The 25,402-nt window shown below is 48.3% G+C and overlaps 1 protein-coding gene across 1 annotated transcript in view; it reads left to right on the forward strand.

The window, feature by feature from the left end:
* Positions 1–24,803, forward strand: part of ASH1L (ASH1 like histone lysine methyltransferase) — a 72,964-nt gene extending 48,161 nt beyond the window's left edge. Inside the window, 23 exon segments of the mRNA XM_033174126.1 lie at positions 3,312–3,385; positions 6,762–6,807; positions 7,067–7,140; positions 7,142–7,176; positions 7,849–8,055; positions 8,159–8,264; positions 8,266–8,306; positions 8,890–8,998; positions 9,836–9,997; positions 11,097–11,191; positions 12,817–12,974; positions 13,544–13,696; positions 14,433–14,487; positions 14,613–14,745; positions 15,290–15,538; positions 16,343–16,429; positions 16,718–16,808; positions 17,987–18,125; positions 19,333–19,505; positions 21,432–21,598; positions 22,278–22,318; positions 23,929–24,233; positions 24,548–24,803. Of these exon segments, the coding sequence (XP_033030017.1) occupies positions 3,312–3,385; positions 6,762–6,807; positions 7,067–7,140; positions 7,142–7,176; positions 7,849–8,055; positions 8,159–8,264; positions 8,266–8,306; positions 8,890–8,998; positions 9,836–9,997; positions 11,097–11,191; positions 12,817–12,974; positions 13,544–13,696; positions 14,433–14,487; positions 14,613–14,745; positions 15,290–15,538; positions 16,343–16,429; positions 16,718–16,808; positions 17,987–18,125; positions 19,333–19,505; positions 21,432–21,598; positions 22,278–22,318; positions 23,929–24,233; positions 24,548–24,639 (2,792 nt within the window). The 3' untranslated portion in view covers positions 24,640–24,803.
* The last annotated feature ends 599 nt before the right edge of the window (positions 24,804–25,402 follow it).

Here is a 25,402-nt window from a genome sequence, read left to right on the forward strand (position 1 = left end):
GGAGAATGTGCTTTAAAGCACAGAATTGTTGATCTGAAAGGGGACCCCAAGGGTTCTCTAGTCACAACCACCTGCAATGCAGTCATCACAGCTGAATAATCCTTGACAGATGATCATCCAAGCTCTGTTTAAAAACCTCCAATGGAGGAGAGTCCACTACCTTCAGAGATAGTCAGTTCCACTGTTGAGCAGCTCTTACCTTCAGAATCTTCTTTCAGGACATTTGAATCCATTGGTTTGGGTCCTACCTTCTGGAGCAGCAGAAAACAAGCTTGCTCCATCTTCTGTGTGACAGCCTTTCACACATTTGAAAATGACTATCATGTCACCTCTCAGCCTTCTCTTCTCCAGCCTAAACGTACCCAACTCCCTCAACCATTCCTTAGAAAGCTTGGTTTCCATATCTCTCATCATCATGGTCGCCCTCCTCTGCACACCTTCCACCTTGTCAATATCCTTGAGCTGTGGTGCCTGGAACTGGACACAGCAGTGTTGAGCACAGCCTACCAGGGATCAGCAAACTTTTTCAGCAGGGGGCCAGTCCACTGTCCCTCAGACCTTGTGGGGGTCCGGACTGTATTTTGAAAAAAAATATGAATAAATTCCTATGTCCCACAAATAACACAAAAGCACACATTCTACTTGTGTAAAAACACCAGGCAGGCCCCACAAATGTAGAGATGCATTTTAAATAAAAGGACACATTCTACTCATGTAGAAACACGCCAATTTCCGGACCATTCGTGGGCCGGATTTAGAAGGATTGGGCCGTATCCGGCCCCCGGGCCTTAGGTTGCCTACTCATGGCCTAAGCCTTCCCAGTTCAGGATAGTGTCTCTGCAACCTTCAGGGACAGCGGGGAAAGGATAGTGGCACGCAGGCGGCATGAAGTCTCTGTATCTGCCAGGCTTGTTATAAATAACTAGGGGTCGGGCCTCCAGTCTTGTCTGATCAATACAGTGCATCATATTATTTTCCCTGGCTTTGCGAGCTTTCAGTTCAAGTGCCACTTTCTGGCAAGCAGCCTCTGGAAACGTGGGCTGGAGCAGTGGAGCACGCTCTCCTGGTCTTAGATTGCGAGATGGCTGCTCATAGCCCAGTCATAGCTGAACAAAGTGCATTTGCTCAGCCTGCAGGAATGTGGATGCTGGTTCTCAGTCCAGGGCTCAGCTGCTCACAAAACGGCACCTTGGTCTGTAAGACGCCAGCATGTGCCAGAAGACCAGCCCTATGGAAAACTAACTCTCAGTGCTGTTGTTGTTGTTGTTGTTCTGTCTGGTTTAGAAGCAGGTGTGGATATCCTCTTGCCCTCCAGATGTTGCTGAGCTACAACTCCCATCAGCCTTAGCATGCATGGCCAAGAATATTGGGAGTTGTAGTTCAGCAACATCAGGACAGCCAAAGGTCCCCCACACCTATGGTACTTTAGGGGAAAGATGGCTGCAGAGAGGACATGATAGAGCTAGAGATGTGAAGGCCCGAAAAAAACTGGAAAAATTCGGGGGGGGGGGAGGAATGTTTTTTTTCCGTTTTTTTCCTGAAGCCTTTTTTGTTTTTTCCTGAAAAATTGGCAAAATTGGAAAAATAAAAAATAGATTATGGAATGTTTTGTTTTAACATGATGAATAAAATATTTTAAGATAAGGGGTTCAAATATTTTATAAATCATTTCTAAAAAATATGTATGGTATATCAAATTATTCTAATTTCTGTGAGGACAAGCAAGTCCTAGGTTACAAACTGAACTCTCCAATGCAAGAACAAGATACATTTCTTCCTTTAGGAGGTGCTGTTGTCACCAGAAAAGAAAAAGGTTTCAGTTTTGTTTTTGCATGCATGTGGTATGCATTGGTTCTGTTCCTCTTCACTAGGCCTCAAAGCACTGGGAGAAAATATAGAGCAACAATAAGGGCCTGAAAGTATATACTTAATTAGAGCTCAGAAAATGATTCTGATTAAATTTCATGCCCATTCATTGAAACTTAGTCCCACTTCCTTCTTCAGTTCTTTTTATGAGACTGTTTTTTTTAAATACTGTGGAGAGGAAATATGAATAATTGTTACTTCTGGATTTTTTAAAATTGTTTTGTGGAGTTTGTTTGTTTTTGTTCCACATAAACTAGTAAACAGTTCAGGAGATTGTTGCTCCATTTGTTACAAATACAAATAAATATTATTTTTAAAGTAAATTCTGTTTGTAATACCGGGTAATTGTTTGGATGCACTATGCTAGTTGTGATAATTTTATGCCCATTAAAATTGTCCATAGTTATATTTTATGTTTCTAAAGTAACAGGATGACTTTCAATCTGGAAAAGAAAAAAGTGCCAATGTAGCATTTTTTTCAATTTTTCCAAAACTTTCCGTCCCCCCCCCCCCCCCCGAGCTTCAAAATTTTCGGAAATTTTACATCTCTAGATAGAGCAGGGCTGATGGACTTGTGGTCCTCTAGACATTGATGGACTCCAATTCCCATCTGTGCCAGCTAGCAGGTCCAGTGGCCCAGGGATGATGGGAGCTGTTGGCCCACCAGCATCTTGGAGGGCTGTAGGTTCCCCAGCCCTTCAATTAGAGCTTTTCAAAACTGGACAAGGCAAAGGGAGAACTTTGTATTTCCCTCTCTCACATATAGTGCCCGTTCTTTAGGGCCCCCCCCCAGCAAAACCCTCAGGGGAGAAGTGCTTATTGACATTGATGTATAGACTTGGTTGCTGCCAGAGATAGTGATGGCTCCCTGTTTAAATTGAAAAGGTGGAATAGGGAAAACTGCAGAGATGGAGAAACCCCCCCCCCCCATGGCTGCTAGCTGGGCTGTTATGAATACATGGGTCTTTGCAAAGGATTATAAAAATCCACAGGGATAGGCTTGTCGGTGGCCATTTGTCACCAGGGCTAAAAAACCATCCACACCCAGAGACAGCCCCACCATATCTGAATAGCCATTGGCTAAGGGACAGGAGAGGGCTGTTGCCTTGATGCCCTATGCTTTCCCAGAGGCGTCTGGTTGGTCACTCTGTAAGGGAGGATGCTGAAGCAGGTAGTCCCATGGTCTGATCCAGCCAGGGCCGTTTCGTTCTTCCACTCTTCCTCTTCATTTCAGTTAAGAGCTGCACCAGGACGAACTTCACTGGTGCATTTTACACCTGGTTAATTAGTATGTGTGGCAGGGACCTTCGTATTTTCTGCCTCAGTCGTCAAGACGTCTTTGGTCTGCTTCTGCCAGTCAAGCTCTGTTCATGGTGCGTGTGTTTAGGAAAGAATAAATGCATGACTTTTGTATTTCTTCTTCCCTCCCCCTCCCCCCACTGCAGGGAAATACCTACGCCAAAAGCGAATAGACTTCCAGTTGCCTTATGACATTCTTTGGCAGTGGAAACATAATCAGGTAGGGGACTATCCTTTTTTTTAAAGTCACATCCTTCCAAGGCTGCATTCCAAGATGCTTGAGAAGAATCAAATGGTTGCTGCTGCTGCTGCTGCTGCTCTGATACTGTGCATTCAGGAGTCTTTTGCTGATGTTGCAACTGAGGGAGGAGGCTGGGTGGGTGGGAATCCTTGAATATATATTTAATGCAGACCATTTCCATTTCCCCCCTCCATCCTCCTTCGCCTGCACACACACACACACACACAGAGAGTGCTCCTTTCAAACTAGCAGCAGTTTTGCTTCTCAGAAAGCTTCCGCCCTTAATCCTACTGGGGACTCTTATTCTGATAGCGCCTGCCTGCTTCTGGGATCTTGTGTTGTTTTTTTGACACGCCTCTGGAGAATTCAGATGTTCTGCCAGCAGTGCTGAAAAATTTCAGGCCTTATTTTTCTTGGACCCAGTCCTGAGCAAAGAGAGTAGAGGTTTGGTTTATTTTTGTTATTGTTATTATTATTGTTATTATTCCAGTTAGAAGCTGATGTTTGGGGGTCAGAAGGAACGCACTGAATAGCCCGCCCTGCGTTCTTTCCAAAGAGCTCCCTCATTCGTCCATGGGCTAGGCTAAAAATAGGGTGGTGTTCCTTCTGACAAAAGGTTTCCAGTGGGATTTTGCCTAGCCTCTGCTCTTACTCCAGATCAGTGGACTTTAGTGGGCCTAAACCAGGCTTCCTCAACCTCTGCCCTCCAGATGTTTGAGACTACAGTTCCCAGCATCCCCTGACCAGTGGTCCTGCTAGCTAGGGATCATGGGAGTTGTAGGCCAAAAACATCTGGAGGGCCGAGGTTGAGGAAGCCTGGCCTAAATCCAAGACCCTAACCCACCTTTGACTCACAACCTGCAACATGGGACCCACTTTCACATTTTCACTTTTGATTTAAACAATAATGCTAATGCACATTATTAATCCTAAAATGGTGATTCACTGAGAAGCATACCTCAGCATTACTACTAAATGAAAAGCAGCGCTCCAGCTCAGCGTTCCAGCCAGCCCTGCCCTCTCCCACTCGGCTCCACACCTGCATGGTGGGGTTAATAACACCAGCTTCCCTTTGAGGACTGTTTTCTGGATTACTGAGGATTAGTGGATGTGCAGCACTTTGAAATCCAGGGCTGCGTACACACCCCATGCATTTGAAAGCACATGGCTCTCCCCCACAAAGAATGCCAAGAACTGTAGTTTGTTGAGGGTGCTGGGAATTTTAGCTTGGAGTAAACTGCAGTTCCCAGGATTCCATGTACTGGGCTGTATGTATGCAGTCCAGAAGGGACAATGTGTGTTATAATTAAGCATCTGCTTTTTTCCTGTTGCCCACTTTATTTAGCAATATGCTGTAGAAACAAGGAATTGTTCCCACCCACCCCATCCTGTTCAGTGATTCAGCCCCCTCTTATATATATATATATATATATATATGGCAAAGCTTGCATGGTTTACAGTTTACATTTCCTCATTTCACATTCCTAACATGTTGCAGGGAAACTCCATAATGAGATCTACAGGCGTCTTTAAGTATTGTCAAAAGGAGCAGATAGTAGCTGGTTCCAAGCACGTCTGTCTCTGACAAAACTGGTTTTGGATTCTGCTTTTTCTTTTTTAGAGGGAATGATGCCTTTGCCCCAAAATAGGCCGTGCTGATTTTAGTCAAGAAGCTGCATATTTGTTGGATTCTTTGATATGGCGCTCGAAACGAGTATAAGCGTCTATCTGTTTTTTTGCTGAACTGCTCCAGAGGTGCTTTATACTAGAGTTGTGTGAAAGCCTTCCCCATATAGACAAAGCTGCAAGGCTTTGGGAGCCCCGTGGACACTCTGGGACCACTTGGTCCTGCAACATTTCTGAAACTGAAGTTACTATAGAGCTGGTTGCTCTCTTGGTTTGGGGAGCCCTACCGTTAAAATAGGGAAAAGAACATTGTGGCTTGGCTCCAAAGATCCTCTTCAGTTGGCACTGAAGTCTGTTCCACTCCCGTAGCTCAGGGTGGAGCATGCAGAACCCCGGCATCTCCAGGTAGGGCTGCTTGAAACCTTGGGGAGCTGCTACCAGTCAGTGTCCTAGATGGACCCGGTGGTCTTACTCAGTACAGTGGTACCTTGGTACTCGAATGGCTTGCCTTCCAAACAAATTGGCTCCCAAATGCCGCAAACCCAGAAGTGTTCCAGTTTGCAAACGTTTTTTAGAAGCCGAACATCCGACACGGCTTCTGCTTGATTGCAGGAAGCTCCTGCAGCCAACCGGAAGCCACACCTTGGTTTTCAAACGGTTTTGGGAGTCGAACGGACTCCCAGAATGGATTAAGTTTGAGAACCAAGGTACCACTGTATAAGGCAGTTCCCTATGTTCCTAGAAGGGCTGCCTCCGAGCATTGCCCGAAAAACGATGGCAACCCAGAGAAGCTTCTACCTGCGGAAAGTGTTGTGCAAAACTTTTGCACATACGTAATTTTATTTGTAGACCGCCTTTCCACAGTTCAAACCATGTTCAAGGCGGCTTACAACATGAAAAATAAAGCATGGCTACAACGTAACGAAAGTGGTCATAAGCAATACATAAAACGTTAAAAGAAATACACAACCAAACTAAACGGTTTCCACGTGAATCACAACAAGATCTAAAATAAAGATACAAAAGAGCAACAGCAATGCCCCAGAACAGTGTTTTTCAACCACTGTTCCGCGGCACACTAGTGTGCCGCGAGATGTTGCCTGGTGTGCCGTGGGAAAAATTGAAAAATTACTTTATATATAGTCAATATAGGCACAGAGTTAAATTTTTTAACATTTTCTAATGGTGGTGTGCCTCGTGATTTTTTTCATGAAACAAGTGTGCCTTTGCCCAAAAAAGGTTGAAAAAACACTGCCCCAGAAAACACCCCAGCTCAAGAGTCTGCTCGCAGTCTCAGCTTTTTGTAGCTGGAGTCAGTCAGGGACTGCAAGGCAGGGAGCATGTCTTCCAGGACTCGCAGCCAAGATGGTCTCACATGCCCTTTTCAACATCATCTTAATGGCCCCCTGGATTCTACGTGCCACACCTTTGTATCTTCTGTTTTCCATCACAAGTGTAACACACTGAACTGTGGCACTGAACTGCATGAGGTCGTAGAACAGCACTAAGAAATGTTCTCCTCCCCTCGTGGCTCTTTGGATTCAAGCCAATAAATGTGTTTTTTAAAAAATAAGATCAAAACCTTTCTCTGGTGCTCTTGTAACAAAGGCTTTCCTTCATTAGGCTCTGTTAGACATAAATCAAACCTTCCTTTCTGGGAGAAATGCAAATTTTTATTCTGCTGTTGTCTTGCAAAGCGATAAAGAACACTTATTTCTTTTCTTTCCAGTTGTATAAAAAGCCAGACGTCCCGCTTTATAAAAAAATCCGTTCTAGTAAGTAGCTTTGTGTTTATTATAGCCCTGGTTTTATGGTTTCCCCAATTGTGGAGCCTTGCCAGCCTTTTATCTCCACTTGACCGCACCCTCTGACCTCCTGGCAGTAGCCCACTCCTAGGCTGCCGCCTTTTACTCTTTTCTCTATGGACTGAGGTCAATGGGGTGGGCGAGCCGGGGAGAGAGAGGTTTGTAGACTGGGAGGAGCTCTGTTTCAGAAGTTGATAGATACTTTTCACCTCCTCCTTTCCCTCTGCAGACGTCTATGTGGATGTGAAGCCTCTTTCTGGCTATGAGGCCACGACCTGCAACTGCAAGAAGGCTGAGGATGGCAAACAGAAACGGCTGTTTGGATGACTGCTTGAACAGGTGAGTTGCACGGCCGCAACATAATTAATGCTGCAAACAAAGACATGTCCGTGCGCACACACAGAATCACTGGAAATTAAGAGACCTGCTTCTCACAAGTAGCAAGGTGAGGCAGCCAGCATGCATTGGGTGCACTATTTTCAGACTTCAGGACCCTGCATAAAATGCCCTGGGTGTCCTAATCCTCACTTCAGCCATAACTTACACACTGCTAAGCCCTACTCACAGTGAATCATTGAGATTAATGGGCAGGCTTAACTTAGGTCCATTGATTAAGCTGGGGGACATTTTTCAGTTGGATACAAAACTGCACACCCAACCATGGCTGACTGACAGTGTTTTGTTTGAATGCAGTCTGACAACAACAACTTTTTAATTATTTTTATGCCACCCATCTGACTGGGTTTTATAATTTCCAAAAAATATATAAAAACCACAGTAAAACATCACACATCAAAAACTTCCCTACGCAGGGCTGCCTAACTAACCTACCTCGTGGAGTTGTTAGGGAAATGTGGGCAGCAGAGAACCATATGTATGGCACTGAGCTAGTTGGAGGGGAGCGTGGATAAAAACATTTTTAAATAAACCCTGAAATTGAGCGGCCCCAATGCTCCTGGCGTTTCCCTGCGCCCACGCTGACATGCCAGCCTGCCCTCCCTCTGTTTTCAGGATGATCTTCGCTGAGTGCTCCCCCAACACCTGCCCCTGCGGGGAGCAGTGCTGCAACCAGCGGATCCAGAGGCACGAGTGGGTGCAGTGCTTGGAGCGCTTCCGGGCCGAGGAGAAAGGCTGGGGGATCCGCACAAAAGAGCCCCTGAAAGCTGGGCAGTTCATCATCGAGTACTTGGGAGAAGTGGTCAGCGAGCAGGAGTTCAGGTAATCCGTGGCAACGCGGTGGGGCGGAGGAGAAGCGTTTGGGGCACAGCCCTTGTTCGGAAGAGCAAGAGTATTTCACCAGCTGCACCGCCCCACTGTTTAGGAACCGGATGATTGAGCAGTACCACAACCACAGCGATCACTATTGCCTCAACCTCGACAGCGGGATGGTGATTGACAGCTATCGTATGGGCAACGAGGCACGCTTCAATCAACCACAGCTGCAACCCAAACTGTGAGATGCAGAAATGGTAAGAGCTTCCAGAGGGGGTCGCCTTGCTAGTTTTCATTGCTTTTGCTGTGGCAACAACGGAGCCTTTTAGCACCTTTATAAAACTGGTGGCCTACACTTGTGTCCAGTCCCTAGGTATGTGCATCCATGTGTACAGTACTTGGTTTATTTTAAAGTGCTGCACACAGAACGCTAAAAGAACAGTGTCTGCCTGAAGGTTGAGGCCCTCTTCTTTCTCCCCTGCCTCACTCTCTGCCCCAGTTTCTGAGTAGCTGTCAACCAGCTTATAGGGTGTGTAGACGGACACCATCTCCCATTCCAGCTGGTCATCTTAAGAACAGCTGTGTATCTTTTTAGGAACTGATGCCTGCTGTTCTATCAGACCCAAGCTGTTGACAGGGAAGCCATAGTTACAAGCCGACTGAGCCACAATTCCAGCCCCTTTCCTGGAACATTGTTTGGAAAATATATATATTAGATATTAATTTACCGTTGAGGTATAATAAGCTTCCAAGACCTTGGCGGTGCTGAGACTGCTGTCGTGCCTTCCTGCCCTGTCCAGAGTTGCAAGCACATCCTCTTCCCTCCCCCCCCCCCTGCAGGTCCGTCAATGGTGTCTACAGGATTGGGCTGTATGCATTGAAGGATATGCCTGCCGGCACCGAGCTGACTTACGATTACAACTTCCACTCCTTCAATGTGGAAAAGCAGGTGAGTGTTGCATCATCACTCCCAGGAAGGCCTGGGGGAGAAGGGCACAGCTGCATTTTTAATTCTTTAGGCTAGTCCCTCCTTATTGGTACAAGTTGGAGGCGCAAATTCATGAGATGCCCCTTGAGATCAATTCGATCACCTGGGAAATGCTGTTAATAATAGCGCAGCACCCTGCAGACTATCATGGGGTGCTTGCCTCAAAAGGGCCCCCCAAATTATAGCAGCCAGTATACCAAGACACCCCATTTAAGCAGATGTAGACACCCTAGATACCCAGCTTGACCCCACTGTTGGCCCTAACATCTACTACTTTCGCCCCGCCAGGAGCAGGCGGTATGGTGGAGTCAGGGAAGGCAACGGTGAGACAGAGGTGCTCAACCAGCATTACAAAGGAAGAAAGCTTCTCACCTGAGAGAAGGAGCCCCAGTTTGCCCATATACAGAGTGGGCAGGCTGAAAGCCCCAGCAAATTAGAACACCTAGCAGCACAAGACATATCTCTTCTTTGAACGCAATAATGGGAGCTTACCTCACAGGACAGTGGCCACGAGATCCCCACATACACTATCCTCCATGCGTGAAGGATAGATCCACTCAGGTTGCCAAATTTGAGATAGCAGCTCCAGCGCAGTAAACAGAGTAGCCATCACAAAAAAGGAGGCAGAAACACAGAGGCGCCAACCAAGCCAAAACCCGTCCATACAGTGGGCCTCTGCAGTGTCCATCAAATGTATAAGCAGGCAGGAGTTGTTGGTGGGTCCTGTTGGTCAGGGTTGCAAACTTTGCCGAGGGGGCGTGTGTGTCAAGGTGGGCGTTGTCTCCTTTCTCTTCCAAGCAACTCTGCAAATGCGGCTTTGAGAAGTGCAGAGGGATCATTGGGGGCAAGAGCCAGCGCGTGAACGGCCTCCTGAGCAAAACCAACCAGCCCGTCACTGCCCAGAGGAGGCCGAGCCGGTCCAAAGAGAAGAGGAAATCCAAGCACAAGTTGAAGAAGAGGGTCAGTGTGCACAGAGCAGGAGGCAGATGTGGGGGGCATCTGCCACACTCCATGCCTACAGTTGCCGCTTGGTTCAGAGGGGGGTGGCGTGGTTGAGAGCTCGTATTTGGTGTGCAGAAGGCGCCAGGTTCAATGCCCGACATCTCTATTTTAAAAAGCATAGTGGGTAGCAGTGGTCTGATCTAGTGCAGTACCACTTCATGTGTTTAGTTTGTTTGACTTTTCTTTCAATAAATCTGGTTGCTACTTGTGGCAACGATCTAATGCAGGGCGGCCCAACTTTCCATACCAAGTGTGCCTCAAGAGTACTTGTGACATGGAACCCATGGGCCGCAAACTGCCTTGTTGTGTACAGAGGGCAGGAGAGAGCAAGCCCAGAATTTGGTGCCCCTTCTCAGCCCTCATGCTGCCTTCCCTAAGCCGGGTGAACAAGGCACTTGGCTTTGGGAAGGAGGAGGGAGGTCTCTAGGACCCTGTCTGAGCACTCACACCTCCTTCCTGAAGCCCAGTGCCTCAGTTACCTGGCTTTGTGAAGGTGGCGTGAGGACTTGGGGAGCATCAAACGTTGCCGATGACCTCCAAAAGAGGCTTGAGGGCATTGGACCACCCTGATATAATCATGCAGGAACAGGGAACTTAATACTCTCTCGGGGGGAAACTTGGGCTCCCCCTTCCACGACATCTCTTCACTCATGTGAATGTTGACCACAGTAGGGGGTCTCTCTTCCTCAGCAGTTGGGATGCTTCTGTCCACCATGATTGTGATCCCCATTTCAGCAACTCTTTCAGACTTGACAAAATGAGGGTGGGATGGGATGCGCATATAACACATGCTTCCTGTTCTGCATGCTTCTCCATCCAGACCCAAATCAACCTCCTGTTGGTAATGAGGGGACGGCATGGACATGCCCCTTCTTTATTATAAACATTTAAGCCCTGAAAGGGAAATAATCTTGCCTGTGTTGGGCAGCTCAGCTATACACTGAGTACGAATTTGAACCTGCCTGACCCAGTTCAGGATTCCAACCACTGTCTTTCCCAGTTGGCTTTTCTGTGTTCTTGGATTCTCTTCTCAAGAGGGGTTTGTTTTGTTTTGCAGAAGGGTCACGTTCCTGAGGAGCCCAGTGAAAGCTCGAGTACCCCGACTCGGCTGACACCGCAGCTCCAAATGAAGCCCATGTCCAACAGGGAAAGGTGAGGAAGGAGGGCAGCTTCATTCCCTTGTCTCTTTCCAACAAGTTTCCCTCCCCCCGATTTAGCCTGATCTAGCTCATGCACAAGGGCATGAGCTAGATCAGGCTTCCTCAACCTCGGCCCTCCAGATGTGTTTGGCCTACAACTCCCATGATCCTAGCTAGCAGGACCAGTGGTCAGGGATGATGGGAATTGTAGTCTCAAAACATCTGGAGGGCCAAGGTTGAGGAAGCCTGAGCTAGATCTTCCCCAAAGCTGCATTTTGGCTCAGTTTATTTCATTTTGATTTAAGAAATTTCTGCCCTGGCCTTTTGCCATAAGAAAGTAAGAAGAGCCTATCATTAGAGTCCTTCCAACTCTGAAATTCTATGATTCTATGAAACTACCACAGTATGGTTTGCAACGTAATAACGTAAGCAACTTCATTTATTAGATTTTTCTTTAAACCTACACTTTGCCATATATATATTTTTTATTTAACAGGATGTATATACCACTTGATTGGAATGATACCTTGTAAGCTGTTTGCGGGAAATATTAAAATTATGAGTTAAAAACAATAAATTATCACTGAAAACATTTAGAAAACTGTTAGCATCAGCAGTAAGCTAAAAGAGATGGAAACACATCATCATCCAAACAAAAAATGGTTTCAGCAGGTTTCATAAGGTCCCAGGGCAGGTTACAGCATAAAATGCACACTTGTAAAACAAATGAAATAGTTACCAGCGTAAAACAAGACAATTGTGAAAACAATTGAAACTGTTCCATGTATTAAAAGCAGTGCAAACATTTAAAAACAATTCCATATATAAGAACAGTTTAGATAGTTCCAGTACAGATGCAGACTGTTTGCAAATACAATGCAAAAATAATATGCATGCAGTATTCTCTCTCCCTCTCTCTAACACCTGTATATATAATTTCATAATTATTGCTGATTATAATCAGTATTGCATGATATCAGGTAATGCACAGTAGTACGTAATACAGGATGGGCAATACTTAATAAGTGGCTGTGTGAAATTATTCACACATCATGCCATCCCACAATTGAGAAAGTTTTAGCTGTGACTTTGCACAATGTTCTGAAACCATGGTTTGCAAACGGCGGGCCAATAAGGATTTTTTTAAAAAGTGGTTTGGTGAGATTGACAAACCGCAGGCTCGTTGCTGCCTCCCCAGAGACAGCTGGATTATATAAAAGCTGAATTGGGGGGGGGGGATGGAAGCAGACAATCAGGTCTAAATCATGACTTTATTAAGGCACTCAGGCTGTGATTATGTGTTCCAAATCACGATCAGAGCAAATCATGGATTGGTAGGTCTGAGTTGAGCCTTTCTACAGAAATGGCCCAGCCCTTGCTTTTAACCTGTGCCTCCCTGGCATCTGTCTGATTCTTCCCCTACTTGGTCCCTATTCCTGACCCATCCTCCTCCTCCTCCTCCCAGTCTGATCTCATGTAGATTCTAACCCCTTAGAGCAGGGATCTCTCACTACTATGCTGTGGCAATGTGCTGCAAATATCTCACAGCAGCCAACCTCGGAAGGCGAAGAAAGCCTTTTATTTCAGCCCCCACCTCTTCTCTTCCCCGTCCCTCATCTTTATTTGTGCTTCCCCAAGGAATTTTGTGCTGAAGCATCATGTTTTCTTGGTGCGCAATTGGGAGAAGATCCGGCAGAAGCAAGAGGAGGTCAAGCACGCCAGCGACAACCTTCAGTCTGCCTCGTTATACACCCGCTGGAATGGGATGTGCCGGGATGATGGCAATATAAAATCTGGTCAGTGCCCCTGTTGCAACCGGTGTGAATCTCCCAGCCTTTCCTGGATAGGCAATAAGCATTCCATGGACCTTAACCTTTCTCAAATCAGTCTTGCAAAAAGTTGCCATCCTGTCTGTCTCAGATATTTGTGACCTAATGAACCAAACTTGTACCTCCTTTTCCTAGTCGCCTAAAAGCGATTCTGCCTTGCCACAAGCAATTGGACAAGCAGTGCCCCGACCGCATTTTACCCTTTGCGTTGCATTCAACTAAAATTTGATATGCAGCAGCAGCAGTGGCATGATATATGCCAAGCCCCCGCTCCATACAATGAGAGTTGCTGGTTTTTAAGTCCCTCAGACGTACATGTTGTTCAGGAGAGAGGAAGTGGGAAGGTAGCTCAGTAGCAGATCAGGAAGTCCCGGGTTCTCTTGTTAGCTGCCTCCCAGTAGGGTTGAGAGAGACTGAAACCCTGGAGAGCTGCTGCCTGTCAGCGCGGACAAAACCAAACTAGTTGGGCTGGTTGCTTCCTGCGTTCCTGCGGGCTTCGACTAAAGAGGCATCTCTTCCTCCCCTCTCTTTTTCAGACGTCTTCATGACACAGTTCTCTGCCCTGCAGACTTCCCGCTCAGTGCGGACACGGCGGCTGGCTGCGGCCGAGGAGAACATCGAAGTGGCGCGGGCCGCACGCCTCGCGCAAATCTTCAAGGAGATCTGCGACGGGATCATCTCGTACAAAGGTGATGGCTGCCGAGGGCCAGAGGCAGGAGCTGATTGTTTGACACTTTGGGGGAAGGCTTTGCATCCCTGGCATCTTCAAATGGAGCTGGGAAGGACCCCAGTCTGAAAAGCTGCAGAACTGCTGCCCAGCCAGTGTCCCGCTTCCCATACACTTCCTTGGCTTTTGCAGCATTTGTTTCATTAAACTCTGGGGTGGCCAGCCTCTGTCTCTCTGTCCATCACCCACGAGGACTGTCAAGTGTTTGATACACATGCTGCTCACACCTCCTTAGTCTTGAATTGTAAAGAGCTGTAGCAGAAGGGGCTTGAGCTCTAAAAGTAGTGGACAGAATTTGAGGGAAGGGGGAAGGGAGTAGACAGCGGGTGGAGGAAATTCATCCAAACACCAGAAAAGCCTGGCTGCTGGATCAGGCCAAAAGGCCCATCTATCTTGGTCGTGCCCCCACCCAGGTGGCCTCTGCAGAGCCCACAAGAAGGGCATGAACTCAAACAGCACTTGCCACAAGGGCCCCCTTTAAGAAACTGTAAATTGCATTGCCTCTTAATTTCGGCTTGTGGTGTAGCTGTGACTTAGGCAAGTCAGGGACTAAGGGACATGTGTTACTTTCCCCCGTATAATTCCTCATAATTTCTCCTGCCAAATAACACCCACCCCCCACCCACAAAATCCCCAAGACCAACCATAATGTAAAACCCATGTGGCAACTGCTCCGCATCCCTCTGCTTCAATTACAGATTCCTCCAGACAGCTGCTTGCAACTCCTTTGCTGAATCTTCCCCCGAAGAAAAAGTAGGTTTTTAGCATTCTCCGGTGGGGGGGGGGGGAATCTGTGATTTTACAAAATAGGTTTCATGTCATTCCTCAAATACGGGCTTATCAGTAACCTTGCACATTTCCACCCCTGCCTGGTTTAGAAACGCAGATTACTATGAGAAGATCTCCGACCCCCTTGATCTCACCACCATCGAGAAGCAGATCTTGACAGGCTACTACAAAACTGTGGAAGCTTTTGATGGCGACATGCTGAAGGTCTTCCGCAACACTGAAGTGAGTTTGCTGTTGTGTTGGCAGAGGAGGGCATTTGGTTCTAGAAGAGGGTCCCAGCTGGTCCTTTGAGAGTCGGGATGTATTTATTAATTGCCTTGGATACAATTGTCTCTGAAATGCTCAAGTTCTGGGCTGGAGGCCTTGCGACACCAAATAACACAGTAGAGGAAGAGCCTCGGGGGAGTGGCAGAGGAGGAGAGGTGTCCTTTTTCCTTTTCACCACCCCATTCCTGAGATTCCCCCTCCACCTACCTAACCCCAGTGAACTTATACAACCCCTGTTTGAGGCTGGATGGAGTCCTGAATCAGAAGCCATCGCCCTTGGGTCTTGGGGATATGCTGTAATGTTCCATTGCAATGCCCACTTGTTGCTTGCGCTGGAAGAAAATGAACCCAGGTGGGAGGGACTGGTGGGTAGGAAGGAGAAAGTGATGGGACCGGGTTTTATGGCGGCAAAGATTGGAGCAGAAAGGGCATTTCAGTGGGGGTGGGAGAGGCTCTGAGGAGCAAACAGTGAGTTTCTGGACTTTTGTCTTCTGCTCAGAAGTACTACGGCAGGAAATCCCCAATTGGGCGGGACGTCTGCCGGCTGCGGAAGGCCTACTACAACGCCCGCCACGAGGCAGCTGCCCAGATCGATGAGATCGTCGGAGAGACGGCGAGCGAGGCGGACAGCAGCGAGACCTCCATGTGTGAGAAGGAGAGTGGGCACGAGAAGGATGAGGACGTGATCCGCTGCATCTGTGGCTTGTACAAAGATGAAGGGCTCATGATCCAGTGTGACAAGTGCATGGTGAGGGCAGGTTCTGTGCTCCTCTCCCTCACAAGACGGGGCCGCGTTCTTGCTGCAGATGAGAAACGTCTGCTCACACGTAGCCCCCCTGTACCTGCCCCTGTTCTGTCAAAAAGCAAGGCCCAGACCAATGGCTGGATTCCCTCCTCTATAGCAGCCTGGTATTGCTGGGCCAGAGGGATCTGAACCTATTAGAACAGAGGTGGGCCCCCTGAGGCCCTTCCTCATGTGCCTCCTCCAGAAGAGAGCCAGAGGGTGGCTCCCCATTCATGGAACGCTCTTCCCAGGGTGGTGTGGCTGACACCTTTAGGTGCCAGGTAGAAATTTCCTCTTCAACCAGGCCTTTGGCTAATTGACATACGATGCCCTTTTAAATGTTGTGGGGGGGAGCATTCTTGGTTTGTTGATGGTCTTACCTTTACTGTGGATTTTGTGGTTTTTATATTGTAATTTTATGTTGTGAACCACCCTGAGATCTACGGATGAAGAGCAGCAGACAAATATAACAACAACAACAACAACAACAACAACAATAATAACAACAAATAATGTCAGACCACTGGCACATATGAGTCAGTATTTTCTACTCTGCTTCACTCTCTGGTGTCTCAGGCAGAGAGCCTTATCCAACCCTGATAATCTCTATTTTTAAGGTGCTGTTACATTGCTTTTAGGCTGCATTATTTGAGTTAAAAAATATTAAACTGTTCAGAAATGCTTTAAAATAAATAAAACTCATCTTCTGATGCTTTGGGGTGGATCTCCTTTTCCACACTTTCAGATCTGTCTTGTTTTCTCCTGTAGGTCTGGCAGCACTGTGACTGTATGGGGGTGAACTCTGACGTCGAACACTACTTGTGTGAGCAATGTGAACCTCGCACAGTGGATAGGGTAAGCCACCTTCGCTTGCCCAGAACTGGGCAGGGTGACTTTGAAACCCTCGCGCCGTTGGCCTCTTTATTTTTCACACAGCCGGGCTGTTTCAGTGGCTTTCTCCTCTAAGGAAGCCTGGGAATCGCAGCCCTTCAGCGCTCAAGTGTTCTTCACAAAACCACAGTCCCCAGCGTTCCTTGGAGGTGTGCAGGCTTTATTAGTGCTGCGTCTGCGTTCATCTTGGTTTCTAAACGTAGTCAGGACAACAAGACGTGTCAACGCCTTTTGCCTTTTTCTTTCTCGCAGGAGGTTCCTATGATTCCCCGACCTCATTACGCCCAGCCTGGCTGCGTTTACTTCATCTGTCTGTTACGGGATGATCTGTTGCTACGTCAAGGTGGGAGTCCTTGGGGGAGGGAGGGAAATTCATAATATTCAAAGTTTTTAAGAAGGCAGCCAAAACACAGGTTGTAGCCAAACAGAAGCATAGAAACATGAACTATACATAAAAATAATACATAAAGATAAAAACTTGACCTATACAATAAATAAAGCATACACAGAATGGGAACCTTAAATCTCAAGGGCAGTCACATAGCCTGTTCTAAGTTGAGCAGCCTTCTCTGCTAATTTAGCTGCGTTGAACATAACAGACTAGTCTGAACCAGACAACAGATACTTAATCCTATCCATATTACTGAGGATTGGAGTCACGGTTGAAGATTTCTAGGTGTTTCGTACAGTTCACAGTATAGCATAGAGTGCCTGGTCCCCTCTCCCTTCCAGGGACTACCTCAAACAGAAAAGCACTGATTCTTGGGATTTGGATTAATTAAGAGGCAGCCGAGAGGGTCGTTTGGGATATCCATCACCTCTCTCGCACCTGCTGTTTGTCAAGGTGCTTAAGCCTGCCTCGCTCACTGATTGAGGGTATCAAAATTAAAGGTGAGACATTAAGCAAGTTCGAAATCTTGAGCCACCTAAGCACTGGGGCCACCTGGTCCAACTGGCAGCAGCTCTCCAGCTTGTTTCATGGCTCTGTGGTGATAGTTGGGTAGGAGGAAGGGAATTAGGCAGCTTTTGTGGAAAAGTCATGGTATTAGAATCTCAGAATCGTAGCGTCAGAAGGGACCCCAAGGGCCATCTTGTCCAGCCCCCTGCAATGCAGGAATCTCAGCTAAAGCATCCGTGACAGATGGCCATCCGACCTCTTAAACCTCCAAGGAAGGAGAGTCCACAACCTCCCGAGGGAGACCGCTCTACTCAACAGCTCTTAGCCACTAAGACTAAATGGCCCACCCCTGTTCGTTGGCAGGATGTCTCTGAATGCTTAATTGTTCAAAACCAAACAGGGGAGACTCATTGCCCTTAAGCCCCTGCTTTGTGGGCTTCTAGTTAGCCACTAAAGGAAACGGGATGCTAGACTGGACAGAGGCTTGGTCTGATCCAGCTGGCTTCCTAGCTGGAGACGCCATTTCATTGCACCTGGCAGTTCTTTTTGCACGCAGCCCATGCTTGCAACTGCTGGGGTATGAAAAAGCTGCTCTGATACGCCCTTCCCCACCCTGCCAACAGGTGACTGCGTGTACCTGATGAGAGACAGCCGAAGGACCCCGGACGGCCACCCTGTCCGGCAGTCGTACCGCCTGCTTTCCCACATCAACAGAGAGAGACTCGACATCTTCCGTATCGAAAAGCTCTGGAAGAACGAGAAGTAAGTCCCATCCCCACCTTGCTTTAAAAATTGGAGCTCGATCACTGAGCTTTGGTGGGAGACCAGCCACATTGGACTCCCACCATAAACGTGTCATCGGAGAATTTTCCCATCCCCGTCCCTCCCTCCTTCCCTCCCTCCCTCCCTCCCATGAAAGCAGCAGGTGGTGGCAGTTCATGAAGCCATAAGATTTTCCCACTTCTTTTCCTGTGGTGAGCAAACTAAAGAGGTGGATAACCTATAACACACACACTTCAAATGTTGCTGAACTCCCATGATCCCCAGCAAGAATAGCCAGCTGCAGTTGTAAGCCAGCAAGGCCTGGAGGATTGGAGGACGTCATTCATTGGGTGACATCATTCTCCTCCTTTGGCGGATGTGTCCAATGCAGACAGGAGGTTCAGCTAAGCCCTGTCTCCAGAGACCAATGAGAGCTTCACAGGATGTCGTCATGCTCCTCCTCTAGTGTGCTCTTACTGTGCTGAGAAATGGCTGCAAATATATTTATGGGTGATGAGTGCTGAAGTTCAGACCAGCCAAGCCTAAGATTGAAGATAAGGATCTGATCTATATATATAGGCCACCAAGTTACACAAAATATTATGGCGCGTGTTCGACAAAGCTTGGAAAAGCATAAAATGCCGTAAAAGCCAAATCATAAAAATGAATGGCTAATCAAGAAAGTTTACACAGCTGTCTAAATCAGTCAGCATAAAAAAACATCTTTGAGAGATGCCTAAAAGCTGAAAAGGAGGGTGCCTGCCAAATCTCTGCTGAAAAATTGTGTTTTTCCGCATGGCAATGATCAATTCCCAACTTCTAGTTGAGGCAGGCCTCTGTAACACAGGGGACAATGAGTACACACTTAAAACTTAAATATTTTTAACAGCAATCGTATTAAGCTCCTCCATAAACACAGATTCATTTGCAGGCAACCAGGAGGGAGAGGAATAAAAGCCAAGCTCCCTCATTAAGGTCACCTTGGGTCTGGCTGGGGCTCTCATGAGTCAGTGCTCCATCGTCAGCATCCAAACCACCTCTCCTCTCAGCTCACCTATTGTGGCAGAAACCCAGGGCTTGTGGCTGTCAGCCTAGCAAAAGGGAGCAAATTCTGTAGAGGAGGAGGAGGAAGCATGTGGGTGCATTAGGTCCGTCATCTCGGCTTCAACGGAAATATCTCCTTCCTTCCCCCCCCCCCTTATATCAGGGAGGAACGGTTTGCCTTCGGCCACCACTATTTCCGTCCGCATGAAACGCACCACTCCCCGTCCCGGAAGTTCTACCACAACGAGCTGTTCCGGGTACCGCTGTACGAGATCATCCCCTTGGAGGCTGTGGTGGGCACCTGCTGCGTCCTGGATCTCTACACCTATTGCAAAGGCAAGTCAACACTCCCGGCGGCCTGGAGCCACCTTGATTTTTCTCTCCAGGGGGACCTATCATCCCAGGCTGTTGTGCTCCCCAATGCACAGTGCCAGGTGTAAATTGAAGAAACAGGTAAAGGGTCCTGTTTGAGCCCTGAAATAGCCCTTCAGCAGCCTGTACACACTCTTCACAGTTCTGGTTGTGCGCTGTCTAAAAAGGAGATGGTAGAGCTGGGGAAAGTGCAAACCATAGAATAACAGAACCATTAAGAGTCATCTAGTCCAACCCCCTGCAGTGCATGAATCTTTTTGCCCAGTATGGGGCTTGAACCCACAACCCTGAGATTAGGGAACAACAAAGACATGATTGGGGCGGAGATGAGGATGAGTGTCTTCCTCACAAGGAAATCCAAAGCATTTTTTTTTTTACGGTCAGGGAGGAGGCGCCATCAGAGGTTTATAAAATTATGCACAGTGTGGGGAAAAATGAATATAGAGAAGTGTTTTTCTTTCCCTGCTGCTTCAAGCTCCAGAGAGTCACCCATTTAAATCAGTCTTGACGATAAAGGCCAATGAAGCGAGGATTCTGTACCAGACAGGTGGTATCCGCCTAAAATTCACAGGCAGTTCGTTGAAATTAGTGGAGCAAAAGCTGTTCATGCCCATTAATTTCAGTGGTTCTGCCACCGTATCTGGTGATGGATCGTGGCTCTCAGGTGACATGAAAATAAGATGGCTGGTAGACCTCTGTGAAGCTTCTGTCAACAGCTTCTTATAGCTGTGACGATTGAATGGAATGTCTGAATGCCAGTTGCTGAGAAGAGGGGGTGGAGGACACAGCCTGCTGCCTTCAGGCTCTGCCTCTGGTCTTCCCAGGAGCGTCAGCTTGGGCCTCTATAGAAAACTGGCTGCTGGGCCATGCGGACCCTTTTGGTCTCATCCAGCAGTACACTGCTTAACTCCCGTTCCCTGTAGAACGCAGACTACAGAAAGCTGCCTCATGCCAAGTCATTCCTTTGGGCGTCTTACTCAGCATTGTCTACGCCAGGGGTCAGCAAACATTTTCAGCAGGGGGCCGGTCCACCGTCCCTCAGACCTTGTAGGGGGCCGGACTATATTTTGAGGGGGGAAATGAACGAATTCCTATGCCCCACAAATAACCCAGAGATGCATTTTAAATAAAAGGGCATATTCTACTCATGTAAAAACACACTGATTCCCGGACCGTCTGTGGGCTGGATTTAGAAGGCGATTAGGCCAGATCTGGCCCCCAGGCCATAGTTTGCTTACCCTTGGTCTACGCATTGACTGGCAGCATCAGCAACTCTCCAGGGATTCAGGCAAGTCTCTCTCAGCCCTACCTGGAGATGCTGGGGATTGCACCTGGGACCTTCTGCATGCAAAGCAGATGCTCTGCCACTGAGCTGTGGCCCTTCCATATGTGTATCTGCGCAAGGTTCCCTGCTTTAGCCTGGCCGCCAGCACCTGCAGGAGGCAGGCAGTCCTTGCCACATCTATGTGCTGAGTGTTAAGTGAGCCAGTTTTAGCTACTCACCAGGCAGACACACAGAGCAGAATTACCTGCCCTCGGATGTGGCTAACCTGAAAGCGAATTGTGCTGAAAACCAGAAGGTTGGCCCCAAATACTTAACCACTTCCACATGCTAAACCTTCATTTGGAGGTAAGAATAAAGAAGGAGTTGTTTTTCTTTTTAAATGCGGGAACAAACATTTGCTTCCGTTCAGGGAAAGTTACAGTAACAAGTGTTAAAAAGACAATATCCTGCAGTTTTGCGAGGGTGGCAAGTATATTTAGTTTTTAAAAACCCTCTCCAGCCCTGCCAGGAGGAATTTGGAACAGCTAAGCTCTGTAGTCGTGCTTGCTTTGATTCCTGGCACGCTGCCTCACCTGATATTCTTGCTGTGCCGAAACTCCCTACAGGAAGGCCAAAGGGGGTGAAGGAGCAGGACGTCTACATCTGCGACTACCGCCTCGACAAGTCAGCCCACCTTTTCTACAAGATCCACCGGAACCGCTACCCAGTCTGCACCAAGTCCTACGCCTTCGACCACTTCCCCAAAAGGATGACGCCGAAAAGAGACTTCTCGGTGAGCAGCTCCACGACTTCTCTCTCTGGCATTGAGGGGAATCCTAACCCACGTGTTAAAACTCTGCTTTCATTTAATTTGTTACAAGCAAACATCAGTAACCACAAACTGGTTGTTCCTACAGACACAAGGGTGGAATAATGAGGTTAAGCCACAGGCAACTCCAATCAGAGCATCTCTCTTTAAGTTGCCACCCTTTGCAGGAAGCTGCCATCTCCTGGATGAATGGTGATAATTTCCTTTGACTTCAGATCTGATTTCCTTTGCTGCAGTGGCAGAATTGGAGGCTTTCCCAAGCTGTACATTGATAAGCACCTGCATTATAGCATAATCACGTTCTTCCCCCCTCCCCACCCTGCTGTTCAATTCCACGTACTTCCCCACTGAGCTTCAAGTAAAATAAGCCTAAGATGCCAGCTCTCATGCTGCTGAATATATAGGGTGGAATTAAAGAGGAGCGTGGGAATCTGCCCTCTACCATGTCAAATGATTGGTTCAGCTGTGTTGACACTGACTGACAACAGGTCTCCAGAGTTTCAGACGGGGAGCCTTTCCTAGCCCTCCCCAGGGATTTGAACCTGGGACCTTCTGCAAGCAAAGCAGGTGCTGTTTCTCTGCGCTTACAGCATTAAGCCTCCTCTGAACTTTCACTCAGTTCTCTTTTACTCCTCCATTGCAGCCTCATTATGTACCAGACAACTACAAGAGGAATGGAGGCAGGTGAGTCGCTTTAGCTTCTTTTGGCTCCTTCCCCCTTCCCCTCCTGCTCCCAGTTGCTTAACTGCAGCACAAATGGCACTTTCCTTGCCTTCCTTTGAGTTAGGCAGGATGGGAGCAAGAGCAGCTTAGCTTGCCTGCGACACTTTAGCAGTACAGAGAAGGCATCCCGCAAGGCCGCTAGCAGAAGGCTGAGACAGCATGCAAGTGGGGTGTGGTGCTCCCTCAGTAGAGATGACTGGGCAGCTCAGGGACAGGATCATAGAAAGAGGGGCTTTGTCCCTCAATCCCCACCCCCTGCAAAGCTGATAGGATGGTGATAATAAAGGGAGGCAGTGCCGTAACCCAGGACTCCCAGAACTCAGGGTCACCAGTGGAACTTGGCAGCAAGTTAACGGCAAGCAAAAGAAGATGTTTTCACTATACAGTGGTGCCCCGCTAGACGAAAATAATTCGTTCTGCGAAAATTTTCGTCTAGCGGGTTTTTCGTCCAGCGAAGTGGCAATGACAGCCGCGCTTTCGCTAGACGAAAAAAAAAGACGAAAAATTTTCGTCTTGCGAAGCAGCCCCATTGACTTTTTCGTCTTGCAGGGCAGCTTCCACTAGACGAATGCCGTTCGTCTAGCGAGGCATTCGTCTAGCGGGGCACCACTGTACTTATACTTGTTTAAATGATGTTTGTTTTGCTCTTGAGCAATTTTTTTTTAAAAAAACTCCCAGAGCAGTAGTGAGGCAGCTACTCTCAGAGGTCTGGGGGGGGGGGGAATTACTGCTCCAAATGGAATAAAAAATTCTTTCCAGTAGCACCTTAGAGACCAACTAAGTTTGTTCTTGGTATGAGCTTTCGTGTGCATGCACACTTATTCTGATACCATATATCAGATATCTGAAGAAGTGTGCATGCACACGAAAGCTCATACCAAGAACAAACTTAGTTGGTCTCTAAGGTGCTACTGGAAAGAATTTTTTATTTTGTTTTGACTATGGCAGACCAACACGGCTACCCACCTGTAACTGTTCCAAATGGATAAGTGACACATCTACCCGGTGTGTGTGTGTTTGTGTGTGTTCCTTCAAGCCCCACTTCCCAGTGTGGTGTTCCTCTGAGGAGCAGCTGCCGCCTTATACAGAGTGAGACCACTGACTCCTGTAGCCTAGCATTGTCTACAAGGACTGGCAGTGGCTCTGCCAGGTTTCACGCAGGGGTCTCTCCCAGCCCCACCTGGAGATGCCATTGGGGTTTGAACTTGGAGTGTGTTCTATGCAAAAGCCCAGAGTGCTGTACTACTGAGACACACACACTGCTCACAGCCTGAAGTAGTGCAGCCCAGAATTCTGCCGCTTCATTTCTGTGCAGTGCCTTGAAAAAAGGTACATTCTCGATTGGATTCTGTAACCTCTTATGTAGGAAGACTGGGAGTATGTGGCGGGAGGATTGCCTCCCAAACATGACCCTTTGAGAGATCTAGAAAGGAAGGACAGGGAGCCCTCAGCACAGAAGGAGTGCAAGCTGTAGCAGTGTGCATCCCTCCCTTGTGTGAGAGAGAGAGAGGGAGGGAGGGCCATGTTGGAAGGTTGTCCCCCTGAAATGTGGCTGACATCTCCTTTCTCAGGTCATCTTGGAAGTCTGACCGTTCCAAGTCCCAGAACAAAGACCTGAGCCAAGAGGAGGACCCCCTGCCGCTCATGGAAGACGTGATCGTGAGTCAGGACCAGACCCCCAGCGAGCCGGCGCCCAGCCTGGAGGAGCCAGAGAAAGAGGTGCCTCCCCAGGAGAGTGGCGAGGTGGAGAAAAAGGTGGAGGAGAGCAGCCCCGTCCCCAGGCGGCCCTGCACCCCGGAGGAACGCAGGCACATGCAGCGAGAGAGGCTCAACCTCATCCTCCTCACCCTCCTAGAGAAAATCCCAGGGAAAAATGGTAAGAGGCGAGAGAGCCCCCCCTTCTTCTCCCCCCCTCCCCTCTCCAGGAACCTCTTTTAAAGTTAGAGGATTGTTAGTAATGTGTAGCTCCCAACTTCTTTGGGAGCGGGGGAGCTTGAGTAAAGCAGCCCAGGTAATCATCACACCAAAAGCTAGCCCAGCTGGTACTGGGTGTGGCCTGAGGGAGAGAGGTGTCTGCCCTCTGGGTCTGAGGTTCTTTACCAAGTAGCAAAGCATCTTTCTTTGGTTCCAAGAGCGTTTGCTGTCTAAGTCCACACTGTTATTTTCCTTTGTTGCGTGTGTCTCTTCCAGCCATTGACGTCACGTACCTGCTAGAGGAAGGTTCGGGGAGGAAGCTGCGACGGCGCACTCTGGTTCTTCCCGAGAGCAGCTTTAGGAAGTGACGCTGTGCCCTGGGGACAGAGGCTGCGGCCTGGAGTTTTCCGCCGTCGGATTGTGCGTGAGACGGACTTGGATGGGCGAGGCTTTGCCGCCTTCCTGTGCCTCTGCAGTGTGCGTTGAGGGCGTCAGGTGGGCGAGAGGAAACTGACACACACACAAAAACAAACCCCACGGTTCTGTAGCACTTAGAAGAAACGGTTGGGCAGGTGCGCCACCCTGCCCCTTCACCCGCGGCCTGCCTGGCAGTGGTCTTATGATGTGTGTGGTGTTGGGCGTGCCTTGTTGTCAATGTTGAGGTACTAAGGGGAAAAAAACACCTTGTGGTTCTTTGTCCAAGATGGTCAAATTTTAGTTTAACTTATTCCCCTCCACCCTCCCCATCCCAGCGTCCCTGCACCAGAGGGAGGGGAAAGGGGGGTGTACAAGGTGGGCGGGTTTGTGAACTGGTTCGGAACCACGCTCTTTCCGGAGTAACCCTCCCCGGTGCACATCATTTCTCCTTCAGCTGGCGCAACAGTCTGATTTCGGAAGTTGTTTGGGAGGGCGGAGGTGACGGCATGAGGAAGTGTCCCGGCCCTGAGGGGCTGAAGATACGGGGAGGGGGGGGCGAGATCTTCGATTTTGCGCGAGATGCAACAGAGGAAGTGTGGTGCTCTGAGCGTGAGGGGGCTGTCGGACATTCTGTGTGGAAAGCGCCCCATCGCCACGGAGGCCGCGGACTTGAAATGAAAGCACTTGGTTCTGCGTTCTGCACCTCGGGGTGGG

This window comes from Lacerta agilis, chromosome 17 (genome assembly GCF_009819535.1).
Source record: "Lacerta agilis isolate rLacAgi1 chromosome 17, rLacAgi1.pri, whole genome shotgun sequence".
Classification (NCBI taxonomy): domain Eukaryota; kingdom Metazoa; phylum Chordata; class Lepidosauria; order Squamata; family Lacertidae; genus Lacerta; species Lacerta agilis.